General features: G+C 37.6%; 1 protein-coding gene and 1 long non-coding RNA gene across 2 annotated transcripts; one reads left to right on the top strand and one right to left on the bottom strand.

The window, feature by feature from the left end:
- The first annotated feature begins 3,500 nt into the window (after positions 1 to 3,500).
- LOC130079410 (uncharacterized) lies at positions 3,501 to 4,741 on the top strand. The gene is made up of 3 exons (XR_008806452.1): positions 3,501 to 3,601; positions 3,693 to 3,776; positions 4,385 to 4,741. It is a non-coding gene; the product is annotated as an uncharacterized LOC130079410 (long non-coding RNA).
- A 5,774-nt stretch (positions 4,742 to 10,515) lies between these two features.
- On the bottom strand, positions 10,516 to 24,028 carry mknk2a (MAPK interacting serine/threonine kinase 2a). Its single transcript, XM_056244667.1, has 14 exons — positions 23,781 to 24,028; positions 23,200 to 23,373; positions 23,008 to 23,092; positions 22,721 to 22,822; positions 22,543 to 22,640; positions 17,983 to 18,062; positions 17,436 to 17,509; positions 16,427 to 16,531; positions 16,275 to 16,330; positions 15,944 to 16,039; positions 12,635 to 12,829; positions 12,002 to 12,166; positions 11,850 to 11,890; positions 10,516 to 11,059 (listed from the first exon to the last, which is right to left on the bottom strand). The coding sequence occupies exons 2-14, from the start codon at positions 23,248 to 23,250 to the stop codon at positions 10,780 to 10,782; spliced, it is 1,428 nt and encodes a 475-aa protein (XP_056100642.1). The 5' UTR covers positions 23,251 to 23,373; positions 23,781 to 24,028; the 3' UTR covers positions 10,516 to 10,779.
- Positions 24,029 to 24,409: the final 381 nt, after the last annotated feature.

Raw genomic sequence — 24,409 nt, forward strand, 5'->3', positions numbered from 1 at the left:
ACTACTGGCGGAAACTGCAGTGGGCTGAATTGGAACCAATTGGAACCTTTACTGTCTATGATTGAAACGTCTTAAGCCCTTGTAATCAGCTATGGAGTTGATTTATTATTTAAAAAATGTTTCCCTTTAAGAATTTGTTTAATGCCACATCCAAATGTTTATAGATGTGTTTGGGTTGTTTAAAAAAAAAATCATATATCATAGAGTTGTGGTGATTAGAGGAGATCTGCGGTGACGTCACAATCGTGTTGCATTGTGGTATATGGAGCTGCCTGAAGTGTGCATATGAAGTAGACTCGCTCCCTCGGTCAAAATCGAGGGAGCGAGGGTCTGTCCATATAAACTTCCCTCGTCCACTTCACGAAGTGGAACGCACTTCAAAAGGGTCGGCAGGGTCCCCCGAGGGGAAGTGCTTAGGGAAGTTCGCAAGTGCGTGTCTAAAAGTGGACTGGAACGCAGCTCCCCTGTCGTATGGCAGCACCCCTGAAAAGTGAAGCCAAAGTGTCTCGATCGCCCCCCCCCCCCACACCCCTCCCACCCCCCCACCGGTGGCTCGTCCCAGTTTAGGTCATAACCCCCGCCCTCCCCATGAGGTCGAATGGACCCGATGGAAACTAAACAATCAAATTACACTTCAAATAAAAACAAAATTTCAAAGATGTTTTCTGTCATTTTATGTAGTTTTTATCACGCTGATTTAAGTTTAAGTGTATTTCTTAGTTCGTTATTTGATGCTATAAAAACAGGAATGTGACGTCATGATTGACAGCTGTGGTTGACAGCTTTTCTAAACGTAGTCACTGAGGCACCAACCTTTCCTAAAAATGAATCGATACTTTCTTTGAAATTAATCGCTACTTTCCTTAAAATTAATCGCTACTTTTCTTAAAAAGATTCGCTACTTTTCTTAAAAAGATTCGATACTCTCTTTAAATTGAATCGCTACTTTTCTCAAAAAGAGTCGCTACTTTTTCAAAAAGGATCGCTACTTTACTTAAAATGAATCGATACTTTCATTACAATTAATCACTACTTTTTCAAAAAGAATCGATACTTTTCCTAAAAATGAATCGATACTTTCTTTAAAATGAATTGATACTTTTCCTAAAAATGAATTGATACTTTCTTTAAAATGAATTGATACTTTTCCTAAAAATTAATCGATACTTTCTTTAAAATGAATCGATACTTTTCTTAAAAAGTAATCGATACTTTCTTTAAAATTAATCGATACTTTTACTAAAAATTAATCGATACTTTTCAAAAAAGAATCGATACTTTTCTTACTATCAATCGCTACTTTTCAAAAAAGAATCGCTACTTTGCTAAAAAAGAATCGCTACTTTCTTTATAATGAATCACTACTTTTTCAAAAAGAATCGCTACTTTTCTTAAAAAGAATCAATACTTTCTTTAAATTGAATCGCTACTTTTCTAAAAAAAAATTATCTACTTTTTAAAAAAGAATAGCTACTTTTCTTAAAATGAATCGATACTTCCTTTAAAATCAATCGCTTCTTTTTCCAAAAAGATTTGACACTTTTCCTAAAAATGAATCGCTACTTTTCAAAAAAGAATCCCTACTTTTCTCAAAATGAATCGCTACTTTCCTTAAAATGAATCACAACTCTTCAAAAAAGAATCGTTACTTTTATCAAAAATAATCGCTACTTTTTCAAAATGAATCGCTACTTTCTTAATATTAATCGATACTTTCTTTAAAATGAATCGATACTTTTCGCAAAAAGAATCAATACTTTTTTTATTTTTTATTAATCGCTTCTTTTTCAAAAAGAATTGATACTTTTCCTAAAAATTAATCGATACTTTCTTTAAATTGAATCGCTACTTTTCTCAAAAAGAATCGCTTTAAAATTAATCTGGATAACACACCTACATTAAAAATAATGGATAGTGCGGTGGCTGCGATATACGCAAACCAGCATCCATCGCCATGGTTTTTGGAATGACTTATCGCGCGAGAAAAAAAAAACGTTTTAGTCGCATAACATCGGTTAATGGAAACGCTATCATTTTGCAATAGTTTTTATAAACATTTAGAAAATATTGCAAAACTTTTGCACAAATCTGTAATGCAAACCCATCTACTGTAACCTTAACCAATTAAATTAGTGGATTGGGAAAAAAATCGTGCTTCCTCATTAACTTTGAAACAATAAGAAGCATTGAGAAGTCTTAACCCTCACATCTAAGCTTGTTCCATACATCAACTTGATGCAACCTGGACACATCATCAGTGATTTTACCTGGGATCACGGAGTGTTTCGGGTCTTTCAAGCATCATACACTCTCACCTAGGCGACCCAGCTGGGGTGGATCAGGCCCCAACTTGTGTCCAGGTAGCTCTACCCCACCTATGGTTCTCCTCTCCTTATCCACAGCCACCTTGAGGCAACTTCTGCTGACTCAGTGACCTCTTTAATAGCCCTTCGCTTACTGGCCCCTATGATGCCCAGGATGTTGTAGGCCCTGCAGAGAGACTGGCCAGCAAACCATCTGCATCCCACCTCAATGGGCTCACATCGCGCTCGCCACCCATTGTTCCGGCACTCCTCCACTAGCTCAGCATATTTTGCCCTCTTCCTCTCATTGGCCTCCTCGATGCGGTCCTCCCAGGGTACGGTGAGTTCCAAGAGAACGATCTGCCTGGAGGACTCTGAGATGAGTAACATGTCAGGCCGCAGCGTTGTAGTGGCGGCAGTTTCTGGGAATTTCAGTTGCCTCTCCAGGTCAACTTTCAACTCCCAGTCTTGTGCTGTTGCTATAGCAGGCCAGATGAGGTGGCCCTGGCAGCTACTGGTGGCTTCTCCCCAGCCCGGACATACTTTTTCATTTACATTTACGTGATGGGGAGTCACAAGATTTGCACTGCCACTGTTTGCAGGTGATGTTTCATTTAGATGACCTTTTCATTCAAACCTGCAAAATTATTTTGATTTGAGGGATTTTTATTGTTTGAACATATATCTAATTGATCATCAGCTGATAAAATACAAAGCCACAGCCTGAGTCATTTCCTATTGTTCATGACATGTGAGTTTCTGGCTCTCTGCAAAGTCTATTTCTACTTGAACCTCAACAGTTGGTCTCAGTTCCTATTGTTCATGACATGTGAGTTGCTCTCTGCAAAGTCTATTTCTACTTGAACCTCAACAGTTGGTCTCAGTTCAGTTCAAACATGTGCTTTCTGAAATTCATTTTGCTGCTGTTGATTCCATCATATATAAGAGGTAAGTTTCAGAAAAGGTACGTAGTAACCTTTTTTTAATGTATATTTGGAGAGCTACATGTCTGTAATTATTTCTTTTAGGTGGCTGTCAGACCAACATCAGCGTGAGTGGAGGGCAGAAAGTTTGCTCCGGTCAAAACTTTACCCTCACATGTCAGTTTGCATGCCATGGACCACAAAACCATGAAAAAGTGGTGAAAGATCAACAATTTGAGAACAGTCTAGAGTCTTCGTATAATAGTATCACACTCTCTATACATGTTCACAGTGCAAATAATAATCATACGGGAATATATAGCTGCCAAACCAAGTCATTGGATTCAATGAGCAGGGCTTATGTAAAAGTGGAAGGTAAGTGTGAAATTCTGGACCATTGAACAAATTTAAACTGAAAATTTTCGACTAAGAACGTTTTTCCTTTTTGTGTGTGTGTGTGATTCAGACTGTGATTTTCCTTCAAATTTATCCACTGTAAATAAAACATCATCCTCTCTGACTACCACATACCAAAGCTCTACACCATCAAGTAAGTTTCTCCAGTTAGCATATCTGAGACTTGATCCATCAGTATATTGAAATAAATCATATTAGCCTATAGAATTGATGTTAACTGCTTTATTGGATTGTGTACAGATCAATATGCAGGATAAACTAAATATGATTTACTGTTTGGTATAAATGTCGGTTGACAGTTTTAATACAATATTATTTAACTCTCCTAATTGTCCTGCTAAGAAAATGCTCTGACCTGTGACCTGTAACAAACAGTAGCAAAATAAACAAATAAAATAATAATAATAATAATGATAATAAGAATTACATGCACAACAAAAGGTTTTATATGGTCCCAAAGTGAATTATAATAGATAAAAAAAAAATTAAATTGAATATTGATGGAGTAACTCATTTTGTATAAGAAAATGTGAAAAGGTTCTGTAGCTGTCATTTTTCTTGGATAGTTTCAATCACTTTTGGCATTTCATAATGCATTTCATAACAACTTTACTGTTTTATTTTACTAGTGAATGCTGTGAATCTCAGACCCAGAATTTTAGATTTTGTGCATATCACAAATAAATCTCCATCTCTTGCGTCTACTGAATGTGTTTTTTTTTTTTTTCCTGTTTTTGTAAGGGATTTTGGATCCAGTGCTGATATGGTACATGCTGTTCAAGACAGGGGTTTTTCTCATCGGGTCAATAATTGCAGCGCTGAAAACTGTGTGCCAGAAGCACTGAAAAATGAACAGAATTTCTGTCAATTCTGTCAAAAAACTATGCTTCCAATAAATGTTCTCCATTCATTTTCTCTTGGATGCTGCTATACAGAATTCAATATTCTTCCAGTGCTGAATTTGTAAATGTTATCTAGTGCTCTGCCTCTGTGTTGTGATGCTCAGATGTGTCTAAATTCAAAACAGCTTTGTGAACTTGGCCGTTATCTCTCAGCATTTTTACTAAGTAAATAAATAAAACCATACGAATTCTCACAGATCAGATTTCATTTGGATCGATTGCATCTTTCCATCATTCTTTTCAATGTCTCCCATCTGGAAGACGGTAGGCCTATAAGGTAGGCTAGCCTACCCTTCATAAAAAAGACTTGTATCTAAACTGCTTTTATTGTCTTGATTTTCTATTCTAATCAATTTTCTAACCTTCAAGGATAGACAATTTGGATTTTAATTTAAAAATAGTTATGGCGTCTCACATTTTCATCATCACCTTAAAAAAAAAAGTTAAATGAGTTGGGCCTAAATGTTGTCCTTCGCCTTGTTACAACTGATTTTTATGATTTTTACCAGTGAAATTAATGTTTAGAAAAAAATAACGTCGGGATTTCAACACGTGGGGGAGCTCGTGTTTCTTTTAAACCTTGACTCTTCCCAACACAGCTCGACGCTCATTCCTGTTTAGAAATCCGAGTAAATACGATTTTTAATTGTCAACTATATTTATCAGATTATACTTTTGTTTTTTACTCTTACAATGGCACTGTTTCTTTTTGTCCTTAACCCTAAAACAGGCAACGTGTCTCACGAGATACATAGTTTTTATTGTCTTTTTTTGAGCATATAACTATTTTTTCATCAAATTCTTTTATCACTTATGACAGCCTGGTCTGTCTTGAGTAGGCTATGTTGGTCACATGATTTGCTTCAAATTTTTTGTGATCAATTAGCCCCGTCAGCCTGACCTAAATCCAACATGGCTGCTAGTGGTGCAGAACATTCAGTTTTTGAGATAATATTAAACTTACTTTTCTTCTAAAAAAAAAATGAATACTGTTAACATTAATTGTGAACATCTTAAGGTGCTGAAGGAGAAAATTAAGTAATATGTTGTTCATGTTGTTATTTAGCACGTTTTTTTTTTTGCAACAATAACAAATACAAAAACCAAGACAATAAAACACAATACTAAAGAGTACAGTACATAGGGTTACATTACAAAAAACAACAGAATATCAAGCTAGCTTAAATTATTGACACCATTGCAGAGTCTTACAGTAGAGTTTTTAGAGCCCTTCAACGAATTTAGATATATATATATCAAGATCTTTCTTAAAAATAAAAAAGGAAGGAGTTTTCTTTGAAAATTTACACTTGTGAATATAAAATTTGGCAAGAAAAAGTAGCAAATTAAGAACAAATTTAAAATGATATGGGTCTAATTTCAAAGAGTCACCAAAAAACACAATTTTTTGGCTTAAGTTATTTAGCACGTTTTGAAATGTATGTCTCCTGAGACATGTTGCCTGTTTAGGGTATACAAAAGGGATTAAACTAGCTCTATTTAAAATGCACTATTCAAACTTAAATGATTGTAATTCAAGAATGCTTTGGAATATAGACCTAATTTTGGTCTTGTTTTAAAGAAAACAGTCAGCAGAAGTGCTGAAGTGAAAGCACTTTAAAAAATGAAAGTATGAAAAAGTTAAGGAAGTTTAAATCTTACATTAAATCAAATATACTGTACTTAATATTTATTCTTTTTTTATAAAATATGTATTTTACTAAATATTTTTTACTATAAAATTACTTTAAAATCAAAGCCATATATCTAACCAAGTTGTGTTCCAAATTTGATGTTGATATCACAAAAATTGAAGTTCCCGTGAGATTTTGTTTAGGCATAATACCAAAAATAGCCACCGGGTGACTTACATTCCATTGAATTTAATTGTATGCATTCTGCCATTCTGCCATAACAAATTAATAAAATTCTGTCCAAATATCACTTCTGTCACAAAATATGGAACCTTGAGACTCAGACCTTTCTGACAATATGTGTTTTGTCAAGATTAGAAAAGGTTTTGATAATAAATTATGAAACATGACGATGCCCAAAAGGGGAGGAGCCCATTAAAAGAATATAGAGAACCGTTTTTATGGTAACACAACGTCCAATTTCAAAACGGGTTTCACAGGCTGAATCTTGAGTTCGTCAGCTTTCGAATGATATATAATTTGTCAACATTAGATCAGGTGAAGTATGGGATATAATTGTTTTAAACATACAGTGGCAGTAACAGTTAACAGATTAATGACTTGGTCCTTTTTTTATACCCTAATCAGGCAACGTATCTCAGGAGACACAACTCATAAAATCCAAAATATATCAATTTAAAAAAAAAAATCTTTTGGATATGTTTTATTTAAGTCCAGATGATATAAAAATGAAATGAAATTATTTTTTGCTTAGCATTTTCCACTCTTGCCTGTTTAAGGGTTAAAGTTGAAACTTTCTCTAAGACATTCTGCAGTCTTGTCAGCATGGCCTGCAGAATCAGAGAGTAGGGGAGAGTGGGGCAGAACCTAACACTTTCTGACTTTCTCAATTTGTGTAAATTCACTTGGGGTTCACAGAATTGAGTTCTCCCCACATTAATTTCACACATCTAGTACAATTATGTGGTTTTGTTTCATTAATACAGTGTATACTTTTTTCTTGATTTACCCTGAAAGAATGGAAGTGAAATGTGACAACATGCCCTTATTGTAACATGTGAGGGGCACATTGTGTAACATGACCATATGACAGCTTAAAATGTTTATCTGATCTAATCAAAAAAATATACAAGACCAACTAAAATATTTTCTTAATAAAATACACTTTTCCATGTAAAATAATGGCATTTTTAAAAAGGTTTTTTTTTTTTAGTTTGACAACAAACACCACAAAACACAGCTATACAGCATAGTTCAGAACATAATAATAATAATGAATAATATCTGAACATTGACTCTCAGTCTCATGGTTTCTCAATATAATTCATAAAAGTATAGAATAGAATAGCAAAGTTCTAATAGGGGCACATTGTAACGGAGTGTTACAACATGCCCCACCTGCGCAACTGGGATTTAAACCCTGCTATCTTCTACTAGTTAGCGAAGCATTATAGAACCATATCAACTGTTAAATAACATATTGGAGATTAAAATATCAGATTTATCTCATTTTAAATCAATACTAAAAACGTGATGAAAAATGTACTTTTAAACAAACCTTTAAAAAGTTTTAAACAATACGTTACAACTAGCCCTGCGTTAGTTTGTGCCCCGCTCACCCTTACCTTTAATTTATGTTTACGAAAAAAAGGTTACATACTAGCCTACATTAATGTTAATCACCATTAAGAATACTGAATACCATTCAGCATTACAATTAGGCCTACATATTTATCCCCTTGACTATCCAACAGTTAATAAATCCATATGCACCGACCATTATACAATAACATTATCTCTTCAGTTTTTCTAAGTGAAGGACTCACTGTGTAGGCTGAAAGCATTTACTGTAAGTAGTTATGACAACTGCATATTCAAAATAGAGACTTGCTATTATTATTAGGCTAAATTGTTCATTTCATTTGTAATCTTTTTTCTTTTGTATTTGTCCTTTTGTTTTTGTTTTATGTATTACTGATGGTTTCGACCCACTGTTGTGTATTGACAGTGAATCTGCTCTGAAAGAACAGATTAAGGGGTTGGGGGTCATTTTGGGGTTTTTATGAACGCACTGACAGGGCCACCCTCACAAAGTTTTGCTTAGGACCCCCATACATAGCTGTTTGTAACTGCCATATGAACTACATGTTATGGCATACTGAAGTGTTTATCAAAGCTGTGATGTAAAAATGATATCTGAGCGTGTGTACATGGACAGAAGTCCAGTGATGTTTGTGAGAGACAAACACATGAGAACAAGTAATTTGCGTGAATGATAACATTTCTTTTAATTTTCTTTTAACTTTTTGAAAGAGAGAAGACGACAAAAGAAAAAAAAGAAAAAAAAGAAGATCAAGAAACATCCACAGCGCATTGCTATGTGGAGTTATCAAATAAATATATAGAGGCCAGGTCCATATATCAATCTATCTGAAATGAGGGAGGACAAAAACCTTTAAAGGTTTTAAATCTTTTAAAAATATATACGAAAGCATCTTTATAGACATGAATGTTCTCCTCTAACAAAATTTAACAACTTTGGTGAGGCTGTTTGTTTGTCATCCTACAATAATAATCCCCTGATCTTAAGTGATCAATTATGAGTGTTTTTATAAGAAGAAACATCTGTAGTTGTACAATTTTCATGTTCTTTATTTGCCCCCCCCAGGTCAGATTAAAAAAAAAAAAAAAAGGGAAAAAAAAAATATTACACCCACATAAAAATACATTAATAACCACAAGAGGTACACCACTGGTCCCTTGAGTGTAGAGGGGGTTATATGAAAAAAAAAAAAAATCAAAAAAAAAAATTCAAAAAAAAAAAAGGGGGCCTTTCTCAGAAGGAAACACTAAACTCAGATTCCATCCTAGGTGGTTTCCATAAAAAAAAATAAAAAAAACTGTATATGCATTTCAAGAAAAAGTCTTACTGTAAGACAAACCACTACCTTAAACCAAAAACCTCAATGATAGGCTTTGCTTCACTCAGATTGAAAGTGTTTTGTTCCAGGTTGATCTGCATATTTTCTGGTTACATTACACAGTATAGGAGAAAAACCTATCAAACATTAAAGTGTCTACAGTCATCATAGACCGGAAATGTGGAACAACGCAAACAAGTAATATTTTAGAAGAAATTTTTTGATCTATATACATATATTGGCACTTATTGAGGACCAAAAACAAAGGGGGGGGGGGGGGGGGCGCACATTTTCTCAGAACACAAGTTAAACAACTTTTAAAAACCAATAGACAAACACTTTTAAAAAGGAAGATACAAATCTCCCTTCCTAGCGCACAAAAAAAAAAAAAAAAAAAAAAAAATTTAAAAAAAAAAAGGGGGGGGGGGGGGGGGGGGCAAAATATTATAGCAGCACGGCACATTGGTTTCTGGAAGTTTTTCTGCATATCCATTTACCTTTCTCTCAGAGGTCTGTCTACAAGCACAAAAAGGAGGCTAACAGAGGACTTAAGGTCTTTTCGTGGAATAAATCACCTTTATTCAAACAGTGAATGAAGTCATTGACAGAGCCCGTGTGTACACGAAATGTTCAATGACTAACTGAATGAATGGTGAAAAAGGAGTTGGAAATGCAAATGCTAGACTTCTCAGAATTTGCTGCAGAGCCTTGAAAATGCACCTGTCAATTCCTCAAAACCCCCATAGCATTGCATTTCAGGTCAAAAGAGGAAACGAAAATGGGGTGGAAATGTGATTATGGAACCAAATCCTGTTTTCCTTAGAGGCCAAGTACAGAAGTTGTGCCGCCTCCCTGAAAAAAGCGGAACTTTCCAGTGCAAGTACAAGACATGTTAAATGCCAATGAATTTACATAGAATGGGTCTTTCAGCTTTAAAATCTGCTTCGGTTGTTCATTCAGAAAGAGATCCTGAGGTTTCTGCAGAAATCACTGCTCAGATTTGCTTTTGGCAGAAAACAAGTGCTTTTACAGTAACAGTGGATTGAAATAAGTGAATAAGGTACTTGATAATTCAGGAGAGAGAACCCAGCACAACATGGCTGCAATTTCGGCCCTGGATAACTTGAATGAATTAGAAATTAATTTGCCATTTAAGTCCCAACAACAGTTGCTGCTTAATTACAGTCACAGTCTGCCATCATTATCAGTTACTCATCATTTGTGAGTTACTGAAGAAAAAGTACAAGTACAAAAGATTCGGATGCTGGGGGTCCCATGTGAGCGCAAAGGCAAACAGCAAGTGTTTTTCTAATGCTTAGAAATTAAATGGCTTCTGTGGGGTCCAGCTGTAGAGGAATGGAAGCAGCTTGAGTCCTTTGATTCTCGTGCTTTGCGTAAACATTGTTATATTGACAGATTCTTGGGGCTCTCAGACGTCAACAAGTCTTTCCAGCCACAACAGCCACATTTTACCCAATCAAAATTGTGTGCAGGGGGCCTTGGAGGTGCTTTAAGTGCTACAAACATGAGTCCTTCCCACAAGAGCTTACGACCCACAAAGTAATTGGGCAGAGAGGTCAGAGGTCAACACACTGCCTAGTTGAAGATTCTGATAAAGGTCGTCAGGGGTGATCGGAGGCTGGAGAAGGTGGTAGAGATCAGGCACAGTCGCCCACGAGCACAAGTGGGGCGAGGAGCTGGCGCAGTTCAGAAGCACACACCGGCCCTTGTTGCTGGCTGCCTGCGGTCTTCCTGCGGCGGGCCAGGTTGGACCCCGAGGGTGGAGACAGCAGCATGGAGCTGCTGGAGAAGAGAAGTGGGGAGGTGAACTCCTCAAGCTGCTGCTGCTGCTCCTCGCTCTCTTCCCTCTCAGCCAGCTGCCGGTTCATGGCTACGGCCTGCCCAGCAAAGAACGTCAGGTCCTGAGCGCTACCGCCCCTGGAGAAAAGACATTGATGGTCAGGATAGCATGAATATTAAATGATCTGGTATTTACAGTCAAAACTATTGCTGCTGGATAATGGGATTCAGAAATGTATTAAGGCCCTGATATACTGTGTATTATATAGGCCCTGATAGCAGAATTGGAGAACAAACTCGTGACAAAATCTGTTTGAAGATTGTTTTGAGGATTTGATCCCGAGAAGCTGTTAAACCCATTCGAACTACCTTTGGTCTTTGGCAATTACGTATAGGTAGGTGTGCTTCTAATAGAAAGTGACATGCACACTTTTTTCCATGTTTAACTTTTTTTTTTTTATGTTTAAAGCTGCTTTCTTTATAGCACCTTTCTTTACAGCACCATTTAAAAAAAAAAAAATTTATTTAAAAGGGACAGTGCATATTAATGGACATCTTAGCTTTTCAGCAATGTAAATATGCCAGAATTAGCCCAAAGGCTTTATACAATAGATTGCTTAAATAAACATGACTTGCACAAACTGATGAGCTCGTGCAAACATCCACATCCCTATGATCAGATTTTTTCTCTTCACTGCCGGTTTCTCACAACTGTCATTTTTGTTGTGCTTATTTTGTTATTGAGAGGTAAGTGCACAGCACGTATTTACATATTCATCTAAACGGCACTCGCAACAGTGTGGGCGGCATTGGGATGTTTGATTAACAGTATACCAAAACTCACGCATTTCAAACTTATTTTTACCCCCAAGCGAAAATTTAACTTTGCTGTGGGTACATCAGGGCATTTAATCTGCACTTTACCCACCTCTGATGGAGTATGGATGCAGACACAGTGTTTGGTGCACACTAAAAATGAAGGACAACAGAAATGAGTCAAATAAGTCAAAGCTGCAAATACATGTTAACTGGGTTAAATGAAGTCTTCAAAGTCCTAGAGATTGGAAGTAATGGACATACCCCTTTAACCCATGGGTGCTGCAGCACTTGGGCAGCACTGAGGCGGTCTTTGGCATCCTGCACCAACAGCTTGGTGATGAGGTCTTTGGCTGCAGGGGAGATGTGTGCCCAGTCCTTCTCTGGAAACTCATATTTGCCTTCCTGAATACTCTCAAACAGCATGCTCTGTGGAAAAATTGTAATGAATGGTATTAAACATCCAATGTGTAGTAGTAACATTATCAGGGATTCTTTTTTGTACTGTCAAGCCAGTGGTTCAGATTTTTATTTTCCCTGCCACAAAATTACTCAAATAAATGATTTATTCATTGATCGATTTCATCGCTCTTCCATTAAAAAAAAAAAAGAAAAAAAAAAAGGTTGTTACGACACCAAAAATGTAACCGCAGTAAAATTTCACACTTCTCGATTCAGTTCGATACCACCACAAAAACTACTAGCCTAACTAATGTAAAGTTAAAAAATGAAAGAAAAAGAAAAGAAAAAAAGACAGTTGCCCCAGGCCATCAAGCCCTGACTATGAAACAAGATGGCTAGACCAGGTCCTACTGGGTCTTTCCTACTACAATTCCACGGAAAGTTTTGAACTTTCAGTACTGCCAGATTTCCCAGCAAACTAGATGTGTGGTGTACCTGGCAGGCTTGGCAGGGCTCTCCCCAATCCCAACCACAGTCTGTTCCACAGCGACCCACAAAGGGCGGGTATCCACTTAGCATGATGTAAAGGATGACGCCAAGGCTCCACAGGTCACAACGCTTGTCGTAGATGCTAGCTTCTTCATTAAAGGCTTCCACCACCTCGGGGGCCATGTATTCAGCTGAGCCACACTGTAGGAATTAAAAATGCTTTAGTACATACTGTAAAAGTCCTCAGACATACAAAGAAAAGTCCACAAATCTCCCACATGGTTTTTAAATGCCACAAGTACACTATTGGGTAGAGCATTCAGGGTTTCACTTCATGTTTACAACATATACACTCATTACAACATCCCATCAGCATGTCCCTAGGTCAGACAACAAGTTCTGATGTAACAAGGTGAGCAACCTAGAGCTACATCATTGGTCAGAGCTATCAGCACTCCCTCAGCTTGGCCTCTCCTGTTTGTTTTCACCTGCAGAGGCATTATCAAGGTCATTGTTCCGAGTTAAGCTGGGGTGGCCTGATCCGATTCAGACCTGGGCGCGTCAGCGGACAACTGTTCCAGCAGGGACCACAGGCTGCTGTCTGCCCTGCGTCATGTGGAAACTAGGCCAAAAGGTTGCTGCTCGAGGAAAAAAAAAAAAGAAAAAAGGACTTAAGCCGCTCTACACCGGCTGGGGATAAACAAGCCCCAACCCTGCTTGAGTGTTACATAACACATATGAACGGACATCCTGAATGGTGCACTAATAATTAATGCAACAGACAAAAACACAGAGGAGGTTAGCAGTTTAGCGGGGCAAGCAGACCAGGAGTGCAGCGGTCTGGTAAAAAAAAGATTGTTATACAACTACTGCATGAGTCACTGATGCAAACGGAGGAGGCTAAATACATTATGCAGAGGGGGAGGAGACAGTGTCCTCAAATAGCATCCTAAAAATCAGCCTAGGCTGCCTTCCCTTTGACCCGAACAAATCTAAACCCAAGCCTTGATAACCTCGCAAGAACACTCCTTGTTCCCTCAAACCATCAGAGCTCTGTAAAGGTGTCGGGGCATCACTTTCAAGGAAACGAGATAACCGGCCAAAATGAAGTGTGCCGTGATAAAATGCCACTGTATACTTTTACCATAAGAGGTTTGGCCAGTTGATCTTATGACAAAATGCCTTTGTAATCAGAAGAAAGAACTATTGGTTAAACAATTGAAGCTGATAAAAGATCACCTGATTATGGAAGCGCAATTGGATCCCTTTCACTAGGGACACAGTTGTGCACCGTAATTCAACAAACCGAGAGTCCAGCAATGATCCCCAATTGTCAGTTTATTGCCCAGCTGGTTCTGCTTTCAGCATGACTGGGCCCTTACATAACACTCCTCTGTGCAAGGGGAATCTTAGGAGTATCACACAAAGCTGTCTGTCGCTTATGAGCAGCCCCACCCGCTTCCTCCCGTCGTTATAAAGGAAAAAGTGTTTCCAGACAACATGTAGGCTACAGGGTTAGGATTAGCAAGTGATGTACACAAAGACGTTATGAAGTTATCTTGTTTATATCAGTGACCTCAACCACTGCAAGTTATCGCTGGCATTGCATCAGTCTCAATAACTGCATGTTCTCAGATGGATTATGAACGCAATGTTATCATGGCATGAGAGGACTTTAGTTCTGGCAAAACCAGGGACTTTCCCTGGTCATTATTCTAGCAAGTAAAACCACAGTTGTGGGTAAAAAAAAAAAAAAAAGTTTTAAGTTAAAAAAAAAAAAAAAAAAGAGTTAAGAGGAAAATCAACCAGAGTATTTAAAAGGGATAGTTCACCCAAAAATGATAATTGTCATTAAATACTTGTACGGTGTACCCTTAAGACTTTTGTTCAAGCATGTTTAAGGTTCCGTTGAACACATTTTATGTACTTTATGCATGCTCGTTGGCCAATGTTTATGTGTGAATAAAAGCCTAAACTAAATCGGTTGATATGTATAATGCATCTTCAGAAGAATTGGATTAGACTGCTTGATTCATAAGGATTGCTTTTAAGAGGTCTTTATGAAAATTTTCAAGCATCAAAGTTTGAGGAATAACGGTCAATGGAGGGACATAAATCTCCATTTGTGATTTGAAGATGAACGAAAGTCTATGGTCTTGGAACAACGAGATTTGGTAAATTACAGAATTCTTTTGGGTGATCTAGGCCTTTCACCTATTATGCCACATGGACAAGTCAATGTTTCAAGTGAGTTATGGTATACAAAAGTTAAAAAGCCATGTAGAACTATGCCATGGATTTCTTCCTGAACATTCTGGTGCATTTATGATAAAAATTAAATTAAAAAAGTAAATGAAAGGGTACACCATCCAAGCTCTGACCCACCCAGTTCCAGTTGCAGAGTCTGCAGACATCAGGAAAAATAGACTGTAAAAAAACCACAAGCCTGTAGTAAAAGTTTGAGTGCTCACCACCAGGGTGCGGTGAGAAGAGGGAGATGTATTAAAAGATCTCCATGAGGAATTTTGTTTTTGCTCTCTGTACATGAAGGTATTCACATTAAAAGACCTTTGCCTGTTCCCTTCAGACTCATATGCAATTAAATCACTTAAGGTCAACCGTTCCTTGATCTGTAATCTTGACATAATTCTGTGACCTATGGTAACGCTTCACATCAAAACAGATGTTGAAACCTCACAAAACTCAGTTACTGGACGCGATCACATGGAGGTTTATTGGCTGTGGCTTTAAAGCAATAACCGTTATCTCCGTTGTCCTCGAGATCAAAATAAGAACAGCAGTGCAGTGAAGTGGCAATAAAAATGGCATTAAAATACTGACTAGTGACTTGATTTATGTACACTTATACCAGATGGAATGTAGGTGACAATGCATTCAAATGGAAATAAGTTCAATTTGTGGGCGTTTACAAGTTTTTAAACACCAACCAGCCTCAAAGCTCTTAATCAAAATGTAAAAAAAAAAATCCTACTCCTCTCCTACAATCACATGTCCTATAGCTCTTTGTAATTTTAACATTTTATTAATGAAAAATAGTGTAATTTCATTAAATAAAGTGCAAATCTGTTTAGTTTAGAGTTCAAATTATTATTTCATATTGATTCACTTTCAAATGATTTCTATTTTAATAAATATTATGTAAAATAAATATAAATGTCATTGCAGCATGTGTCATTGACCATCTTTAAATGAAATGGTACAATATCATATAGGCAATCAGCCACTCTGCTCTAAGGTATCAGCATTGGCCATCAAAAATATTGGTCGACCAATATCCTCCTAGGTTAAACTCACCGGAGTCAAGAGTTCAGGGGTGGAGATGGGTGAGCTGTCACTATTCAGTTTGATCCCACTACCCAAATCAAAATCACAGATCTTCACTGGAGAAATCTACAGAAAAGAAAAAGAAAATAGCCCCTTTAAATGTCATAGTGAAGGGAGTTAAGAGCGTGGTATTGAGTATTCCTATGGGTCAATTCAGGTTTTGTTCAACAGCTTAAAAAAAAACAAAAAAAACAACAACCTACTGTACCCAACATATTCATCAAAAATCTGGTCAGAAATGCAGTGCATGTGTGTTCTCCTCAGATGTCTCATGTCTCCTCATGTACAGAGAGAGACTCACCCTGTCACTATGTTCACAGAGGATGTTCTCTGGCTTTAGGTCTCGATGTGCCATCCCTAGAACAAGTAGAAGACATAATGAATAAACATCTATGTTGGTAATATATAGACTGCAAGGAGACATTGTGTTGTATCAATACTAAAGGTCCCAACCTTTGTTATGTAGGAAGTCCAGAGCACTGGCGATGTCCTGCACCACTATGCTGGCTTCCTGCTCATTGAAGTGTTGTCTTCGGTGTATGTGGGTCAAGATAGAACCTGAGAAAATGAATAAATGCATGAAATTTGCTGATATTATATATTATAGAATCTTTACCAAACGAATAGACAACAGTTTGAAAATTAAAAGTGCTCCAAGCGATGTCACGTTTTTTAGGCTGAAACATTTGTCACATACAGCAAACATCTCACTATCTGCTAGCTGCCTGTCCCCTGAACAAAGTTAAAAAACAAAACAAAAAAACAGGCTCTGTAGACAGCTCAGGCTCCACAAACGGCAAGAAAAACAAACTGGGCAAACCTGCACCACGAAACAAATAGTGTTCCAGCCAATAACTGATAAGAATGATTTGGGGGTGGGGGTTGGGGGGTTAGTGAGCGTGGAAATGAAGGGGGGTGTGGGGAGTGGAGGAGAGATGTCCTAGATAACGACTAACATTAGAATTATATTCTCTTGAATTTGAATATGGCCGACAAACGACCAAAGAGACGACGTTCCGATGAACAAATAGCAAAGAAGAGGGAAAAGGCGAAGGAACGTGCGAAGTCCCCGAATTTACATCGGAAAAGCCTGTTTCAGGAAGCACGGAAGGGAGGGGACGGGATGAGGAGGAGGGAGGGTCGAGCTAGCCTCCGTTTTGTTGGACAATACTTCAAACGTCAACAAGTGACGTCACCCAACATCGCTTAGAGAACCTTTACCTTTAAAAGTTTAATATCTTTCAGAGTAATTCTAATATGCTGATTTGATGCTCAAGTAAAATTTATAATTTATTACAAAACCGTGATACATAATTGAGTGTTCTTAAAAATAGAAATGTCAAAACAACAGCATTTAATTGAAATATAAATTTTGTAAACGCATGTAAACTTGATCAATGTAATGGGTCTTAGCTGAATAAAACTATTTTACAAAAACAAAAAATAAAGCCCACACACTTACCGCCTCTCAGTTTTTCAAAGACCAAATAAAATTTGTCCTCGTCCTCAAAGTACTCCACCAGTTCCAAAATGTTTCTGTGGTGAGAAAAGATTAACATTAGGCATTCTAACATTATGGTATCTTAAAGGATTTTCAATGATCTTCACAAGCTTAGATTGCAATACTGCTAACTAGGTTTTGGAACTATGTTGGCAGCATCTTAACAGTCATAAGACTCGACCCCACAATTGATTTTAATAGTTTGCCATCAGCATGTTGCTAAGATAAACGCAAAATACTCCAAGAATAAAGATGCACAACATAAACATTGGGTAAAGTAGTGCATTTCTAATTACATACAAGCTATTAAATGAAAACTTTAGTTTACAAACAGTTTTAAATTAAGTTTCTCTCCCCTTGTCCACCATCTTGGATTTATTTTTTACCCACTTAGCTTGTCGCATTAGATTTCTGTGATTGTTAAATGCCATTTTAGTGTCTGGCCAAAACGAGGTATCTTATGGAGGTTTGGGAAAGGACCAATAGTGTCACATAAGGCTTTCCATACCTGTGGCCCTGACACTGGTAGAGCATTTCCACCTCCCTGAAGACACGGCTCCGACTGTGGCCCGGCCTCTTCTCAATTATCTGTATAACATTAAAACATCATCTTAACGACCCAATACAAACCCAAGGAAGGACACAGAGTTCTGCAAGTCAAGGTCAGAACACAATGAGTCTGTTTTGATGGGCTATTTTGCTAACTAGAGACAGCCCTTTAAGTACACATTTGCTCTTAAGTGGCAAAACTCTCAGACATGCCCACGTCATCTCAGTATTCAGCACGAGTCGACAGTTCGGTGTATCCCTTTGTGGATCACCCACGCACAGCATGTGTGGGAGATTAGCAAGCACACATGACACGCCACTGCTCGTCAACAAAAGAACATCTCAGACCACTGATTCAGCAGGTCACCACATGGTCATCAGGCTTTACAAGCCTGACAGATGATCAGGTTTCACAACATTCAGGGCACCCAGACCATGTATGATAAACAACGTAGGGGCAGGTTCCTCATCACAAACGAAGAGTTGACTAATGGTGCGTTCAAGTCAAGTCGGAAATATTGTATTTACGAGTTGAACGCACATGAACGCCAACAAAAAGTTGTACATACGAGTCGGAAACTCTGGATTTTCTTTAAGCCCAGAGTTTACGAGTTGGGAGCGTGTCAGTGAGAAATGTGGCAGAATACCGCAATACTTAAAGGTATTTAGAAGTGACATTGTAAGGCTTTAATTGTGTAAGGCAAATTGCCTGCACAATATATAATAGCATTGTAATATAACAATGTGTACTGAAATTTTACAGAGGCTTCATAAATTAATTAAAAACTGAGCAAAACACACCTGATGGTGATGCACAGTCTTTGTTCTTCATTTTGTAGAAAGTTTAAAAACCTTACTGTTTTTTGTGTAGTTACTTAAAAGGTACACCACCATCTTGCTCTGACGAAAGTGACTTTAACACACATGAGGTCGTAAACATGACTTCCCAACTCGTAAACATAAACTTGAGGACTTGATCAAATTGTCAATTTGAACTTGAACAATTGACTTTGGAATAAATTAAGAAAATCCTTAGTAGAGCCTACCACGTGGCCCGCGGCATGCCACAAATTTTGTGGCCATCAACAACTGGGAATGTTGTGATAAGTGGGGTATAGCAGTGAATTTAATTTAGTCATGTCAAATCGATTAATCGCATTTAACATATGTTTACATACATGCATATATTGTTATTTTATATACATGTATATGTCTCTGTGTGTGCGCGCATTTGTGTAATATATATATATATATATATATATATACACACACACACACTTGTGTATACAATATCTACATAAATAAAAGTCTTGCAATTATTTGATCAAAAATACAGCAAAAACAGTAATATGAAATATTACAATACAATTTAAAAAATAACTTTTCTATTTGAATACGTTTTAAAATGAGATTTATCCCTGTGATGGCAAATCTGTATTTTCAGCATCATTACTCCAGTCTTCAGTGTCACATGATCCTTCAGAAATCATTGATTCTACTATGCCGATTTGCTGCTCAAGAAAAATGTATTATCATTGTTGAAAACAATGGAGTAATACTTTAATGGAATTTTTTTCTCAGGATTCTTTGAATAGGGAGTAAAAAAATAAAAATAAAAAACATCTTTTGTAACAAATGTCTTAATCACTTTAAGGAATTTAGCACAACCTTGATGAACTTTTTTTGTCTGAAAATAAATTAATACTTGCTGACCCCAAATCTTTTGAATGGTAGTGTACATTTTTAATGGGCTAGGGGTTACAAGATGTGATGCCCCCCTTAAAGGGTTAGTTCACCCAAAAATCTGTTCATCTTCGGAACACAGTTTAAGATATTTTAGATTTAGTCCGAGAGCTTTATGTCCCTCCATTGGAAATGTGTACGGTATACGGTCCTTGTCCAGAAAGGAAATAAAGACATCAAAGTAGTCCATGTGACATCAGTGGGTTAGTTAGAATTTTTTGAAGCATCGAAAATACATTTTGGTCCAAAAATAACAAAAACTACGACTTTATTCAGCATTGTATTCTCTTCCGGTTCTGTTGTCAATTCGCGCTCAGTGACGCTGCTGACGTGTTATCTGGTGCGTCCGTGTATTCGGGTTCAAATAAATATGGCTGGGCAAAAAAAAAATGCAAGTCTTCCTCTGTGTCGAAATCCTTAGACATGTTTGCGAAAATTGTTTTGTTTACAGTGTGTGTCTCCCTCAGACTGTGAACTAAGCTCGGGCGCACTGATAACACGTCAGCAGAGTCTTACGTCACTAGCATCACTGAACGCGGCTCGACAACAGAACCGGAAGAGAATACAATGCTGAATAAAGTCGTATTTTGTTATTTTTGGACCAAAATGTATTTTCGATGCTTCAAAAAATTCTAACTAACCAACTGATGTCACATGGACTACTTTGATGATGTCTTTATTTCCTTTCTGGACAAGGACAGTATACCGTACAAACATTTTCAATGGAGGGACAGAAAGCTCTCGGACTAAATCTAAAAATCTCAAACTGTGTTCCGAAGATGAACGGAGGTCTTACGGGCTTTGACGTAGGGAAAATTAACCCTTTAACTCAAAGCATGTACTGGTTTATTTGCCATCCGTCCCTTTGACTATTTAAAAAAAATAAAAATAAAAACACATTTACCTTGGCATTAGAGCATGTTATTTATAGGGTCCATAGATTTTAACTTGTGATGAGCATTTACATCACAGGAACTCAAAAGGTTAAGCATTAGCCAAACATTTTACACGATTCACGTCGCATGGTACGCAAATTACAAATCATTTAAACAGGGAAACTTCAAACTTTCTCCAACATCCAAAAATGCACCAGCTCATAGGACTCTTGGAATTTAACAATACTCCATGACATCAGCTATGTGGAGAACCTGCGGTTTTCAATTTTGTCTTTCCTTTGGCAAGTTACAGAACGTTTGCTAGGAAATGCCACATGAACTGTCCTGCACATGCCTCATTTAGCACCCTCTACATTACCTTTTCCATCAACTAGAGGTCAAACAGATGCAACGCGAGAAACCACACTGCGTTTTCAGATAACATGTCCTGCTTCACAATAACAACAATTGAAAAGGGGAAGTTTCTCTACTGAACAGGCACTGTAGTCATTTATTTTTGTTTCACAGCAGCAGCACAGTAGCTGGAAGGCCAATGTTCCAGAGAGAAGTAAACATCACACAAAACAAATAAAACAGCTTGCATGAACAAAGCTCAAACAACCGTGAATCAAAGCTAGTGTCCGGTATTTCCTGATGAGGGCTGAAACATTAAAACAGAGCCATCTGTCCCAGCATAAATCCTCTTTTATTCTTATGTGTAACACTACATTTAAGGCAGGACACAGTTATGTTCAGACTGCAGGCAAAGATGGCCCAACATTTTTTGCTCATATGTGACTCGACTGTTTTTCTCATGACCACATCAACAGCACAAACCACATGGAATCTGATCTTTACAATTCTGACTTGGGCCACTTCCATATGTGGACTGGCCCTAAATCAGATACAGGTCAGATGTTTTGCAATGCAACCTCAGTCTGAACAGTCAAAATGAAATTCATGCGTATTTTACGTCACTCTATATCAACAATTACTACAATTCTGCACTCATGGGAGTCAGATTTTACATATCAGACAGAATTTAAAGACAATTGCGAAAGGTAGTCAGTGGAAGGACAGTGATATATCAGAACTCACAAGTGTTACAGTGATAGCACATTTTTAAAAACTCTGCACTCTTTTTTTGCATTCTCATCTTTGTTTTTTAATATTGCCTGCCTGAGCATAAACTTGCTAGCTTCCGCGGCAGATCACTATAATTAAACGCATGTCCTCAGTGTTTACTTTCGCATGATAGCGTGCTGTGTGACGTCTTTTTACCGTTCTTTTGCACATACGGGTCAATCCAGGACCATGATCGGTTCACACTGGAATCTGACATTGGCCACATTTAAAACAACAATGTGAACAGCTATACAAAAATAAAAATCAGATCGCAGTGTGAACGTAGAGCCAAAGTTTGCTTGGCTGGCTGCTTTCCTCAATACATACACCAAGGGTCAAACACATCTTGGAGTGTTAATAAAAAACACATTTAAGAGAACATGCAAACAATGTGCACCTGCAATCAAAAGTTAAAATACAACTATTGTGTCAGAATTTACTTTAAAGAATCTGGTAACCACGCACACACGTTAATAATGTATTGCAAAGTTATGATATATTATATGGCTTAAAACAAGCCTTTTGATTTGCTCCCTCCTTCAAGCCTTTTTTCCCCTCATTGGTTTTACTTTAAGCCCATTATGCATTTCTCACTCAAAACTATGCAGCAATAATAAATGTGCTTGATGTGCTTGAAAACATCAGAGTGTCATCATGAGTGATGTCACAAGATCAGCTAAGATCACATTGCTAACTGCTTATACTTAGCACTTATTATTTGTTAGCCACATGAAAAGTGATGTGCAGTTTTAACATAAGAGGGTGCAGATACTTGCCTTAACTGCATATTCTTTATTGGTGATCAGATTGATGCAGGTCTGTACAACAGCATAAGCCCCTTCACCAAGAATCTCACTTTGCAGTTTGTAAACATCTGTAAAGAAATGAAAATTAATATTTACCCTCTATAGACAGTGAAGCTTAACTCCAGGCTTGAGAATAAATAAAGCTTGCCTTCAAAACGTCCAGAGAAACTGTCAGTGGCTCTGCATCTTTTCTTTTTCTTATGTCTTTTCTTGGCATCAGGGATATCAATGGGCTTGCTGGATGGCATGTCTTTAAAAAAAAAAAAAAAAAAACTTTTGTGCCTAGTCCATCAATCTAATCTACAATGAACTTTGCCTAACACACAAGGAGTTCTTGAGCAGATATCTCGTATCTCTACCTCCTCAGAGTTTGTCAACCATTAAGACTGATAGTAACGGTCAATATTAATGAAACCGTAGGCAAAATAGCTGTACCAGGCCTTGGCGAGTGGTCTATCTTGAAGGACGAGCCAAGATGGGATTCCGGATCTATGAATTCAGTCTTGAAAGGGTTTTGCCCCTGAGAACAGGAAGACAGGAACATTTCTTTCAAGTGTCACAAATTAAAGCTTGCAAGTTCACATTCATTCAGGACATTAAGCCATTTTCTGGCAACAAGTAACCAACCTTGAAGGACCGATGGAATCCGGTGATCTCCGTGATTTTGTTTTGCACCATGATTTCGAATGGTCAGATGATGACGTTCAGCTTGGTGCCTAAACCTGTGCAGTGGGTCCTTTAAATCAATTATTTGTCCCCTCTGATCTGATCACCTCAAGGTGGTCGCGCAACAGATGACTCCTGCAAACAAAGACAGACAAAAACAGCATCAATATGGGTTCAGATACTCTTCCAGGGACAATCTGGAGTCTCAGAGATACAGATGATGACCATAAGAGAAGAGAAAAGCTCTTGTACGGACTTGGTATTTTTCATATTTCAAGAGTCAGCACAGTCAGAAAGTTAACACGCAACAAAATAAACGAATTAAATAGCTATTAAAATCGAGAAATACCAACTGCCATGTCTTATGTACGTTTAAAATTGGTTATTAGTTTACAAGCTATGAGTAGCTATTTTTAATCAAGCTGACCGTGTAACCTACCTCTGAGCTGCATGTGGTTGCATTCGGAAAGTAATGGCCTGGAGTTTATTTATAGAGAGATCTCAGAATCATTTCATAGGCAGAGGAAAGGGTTTCATCTTACCCCGTTACTAGCCGTGAGGCGCCAGCGTTCACGTCGTTGCTCCAACCCACCGTGTAATAGAACGCTACTATGTGTTTGTCAATTGTAATGTAAACTAATCTGAGAGCACAACGCATATATAAGGTTGTATCCTATACTCCGCCCACTCTATATTCCACATCCAATCAAAAGAAAGTCAAATCAAAAACTCAGAACACTATTGGACATTCATTTCAGGGGCGGGGTATCATTTTCCCTACGTCATCTATTCAGAAACAAAATTGGACAGGCGCTTTAGTGCCAAATTCAGTGGACTTGTTTATTGCCCCATCTACTGGACAGTCAGTACTAGTTGCTGAAGGGTGCAATATCACAGCATTAGAACCCTATGTTCAGGTATTTAATGTGTTAAATCAATTACGGTTCCTGTGGTTAGCAGTCACATTTTTAAAAACGGATGATTGCAACTTTCTAAAGTAAAAAACAACCAAATGGGAACAAAATACCACCGTCAGGGGAAGAGAAGTGGTTTTCAAACACTATTTGTGTGTGTAATATAACGTAATTTATATTATTTTAAATATTTCTTGGATTAGAACAGCTGGTCTAGGCAGGCATGATGTGTGGATCACTGCAGCCATCTACTGGTC

This window comes from Rhinichthys klamathensis, unplaced genomic scaffold, assembly GCF_029890125.1.
Source record: "Rhinichthys klamathensis goyatoka isolate OS25496 unplaced genomic scaffold, OSU_Roscu_1.1 h1tg001043l_1, whole genome shotgun sequence".
NCBI lineage: Eukaryota > Metazoa > Chordata > Actinopteri > Cypriniformes > Leuciscidae > Rhinichthys > Rhinichthys klamathensis.

Coding starts and splice junctions, on each gene's coding strand:
- mknk2a (XM_056244667.1), bottom strand. CDS start 23,250: ATGGTGCAAAACAAAATCACGGAGATCACCGGATTCCATCGGTCCTTC. Junction 23,093..23,199: donor GATTCCATCGGTCCTTCAAG/GTTGGTTACTTG, acceptor TCCTGTTCTCAG/GGGCAAAACCCTTTCAAGAC. Junction 18,063..22,542: donor ATAAAGAATATGCAGTTAAG/GCAAGTATCTGC, acceptor AATGTTATACAG/ATAATTGAGAAGAGGCCGGG.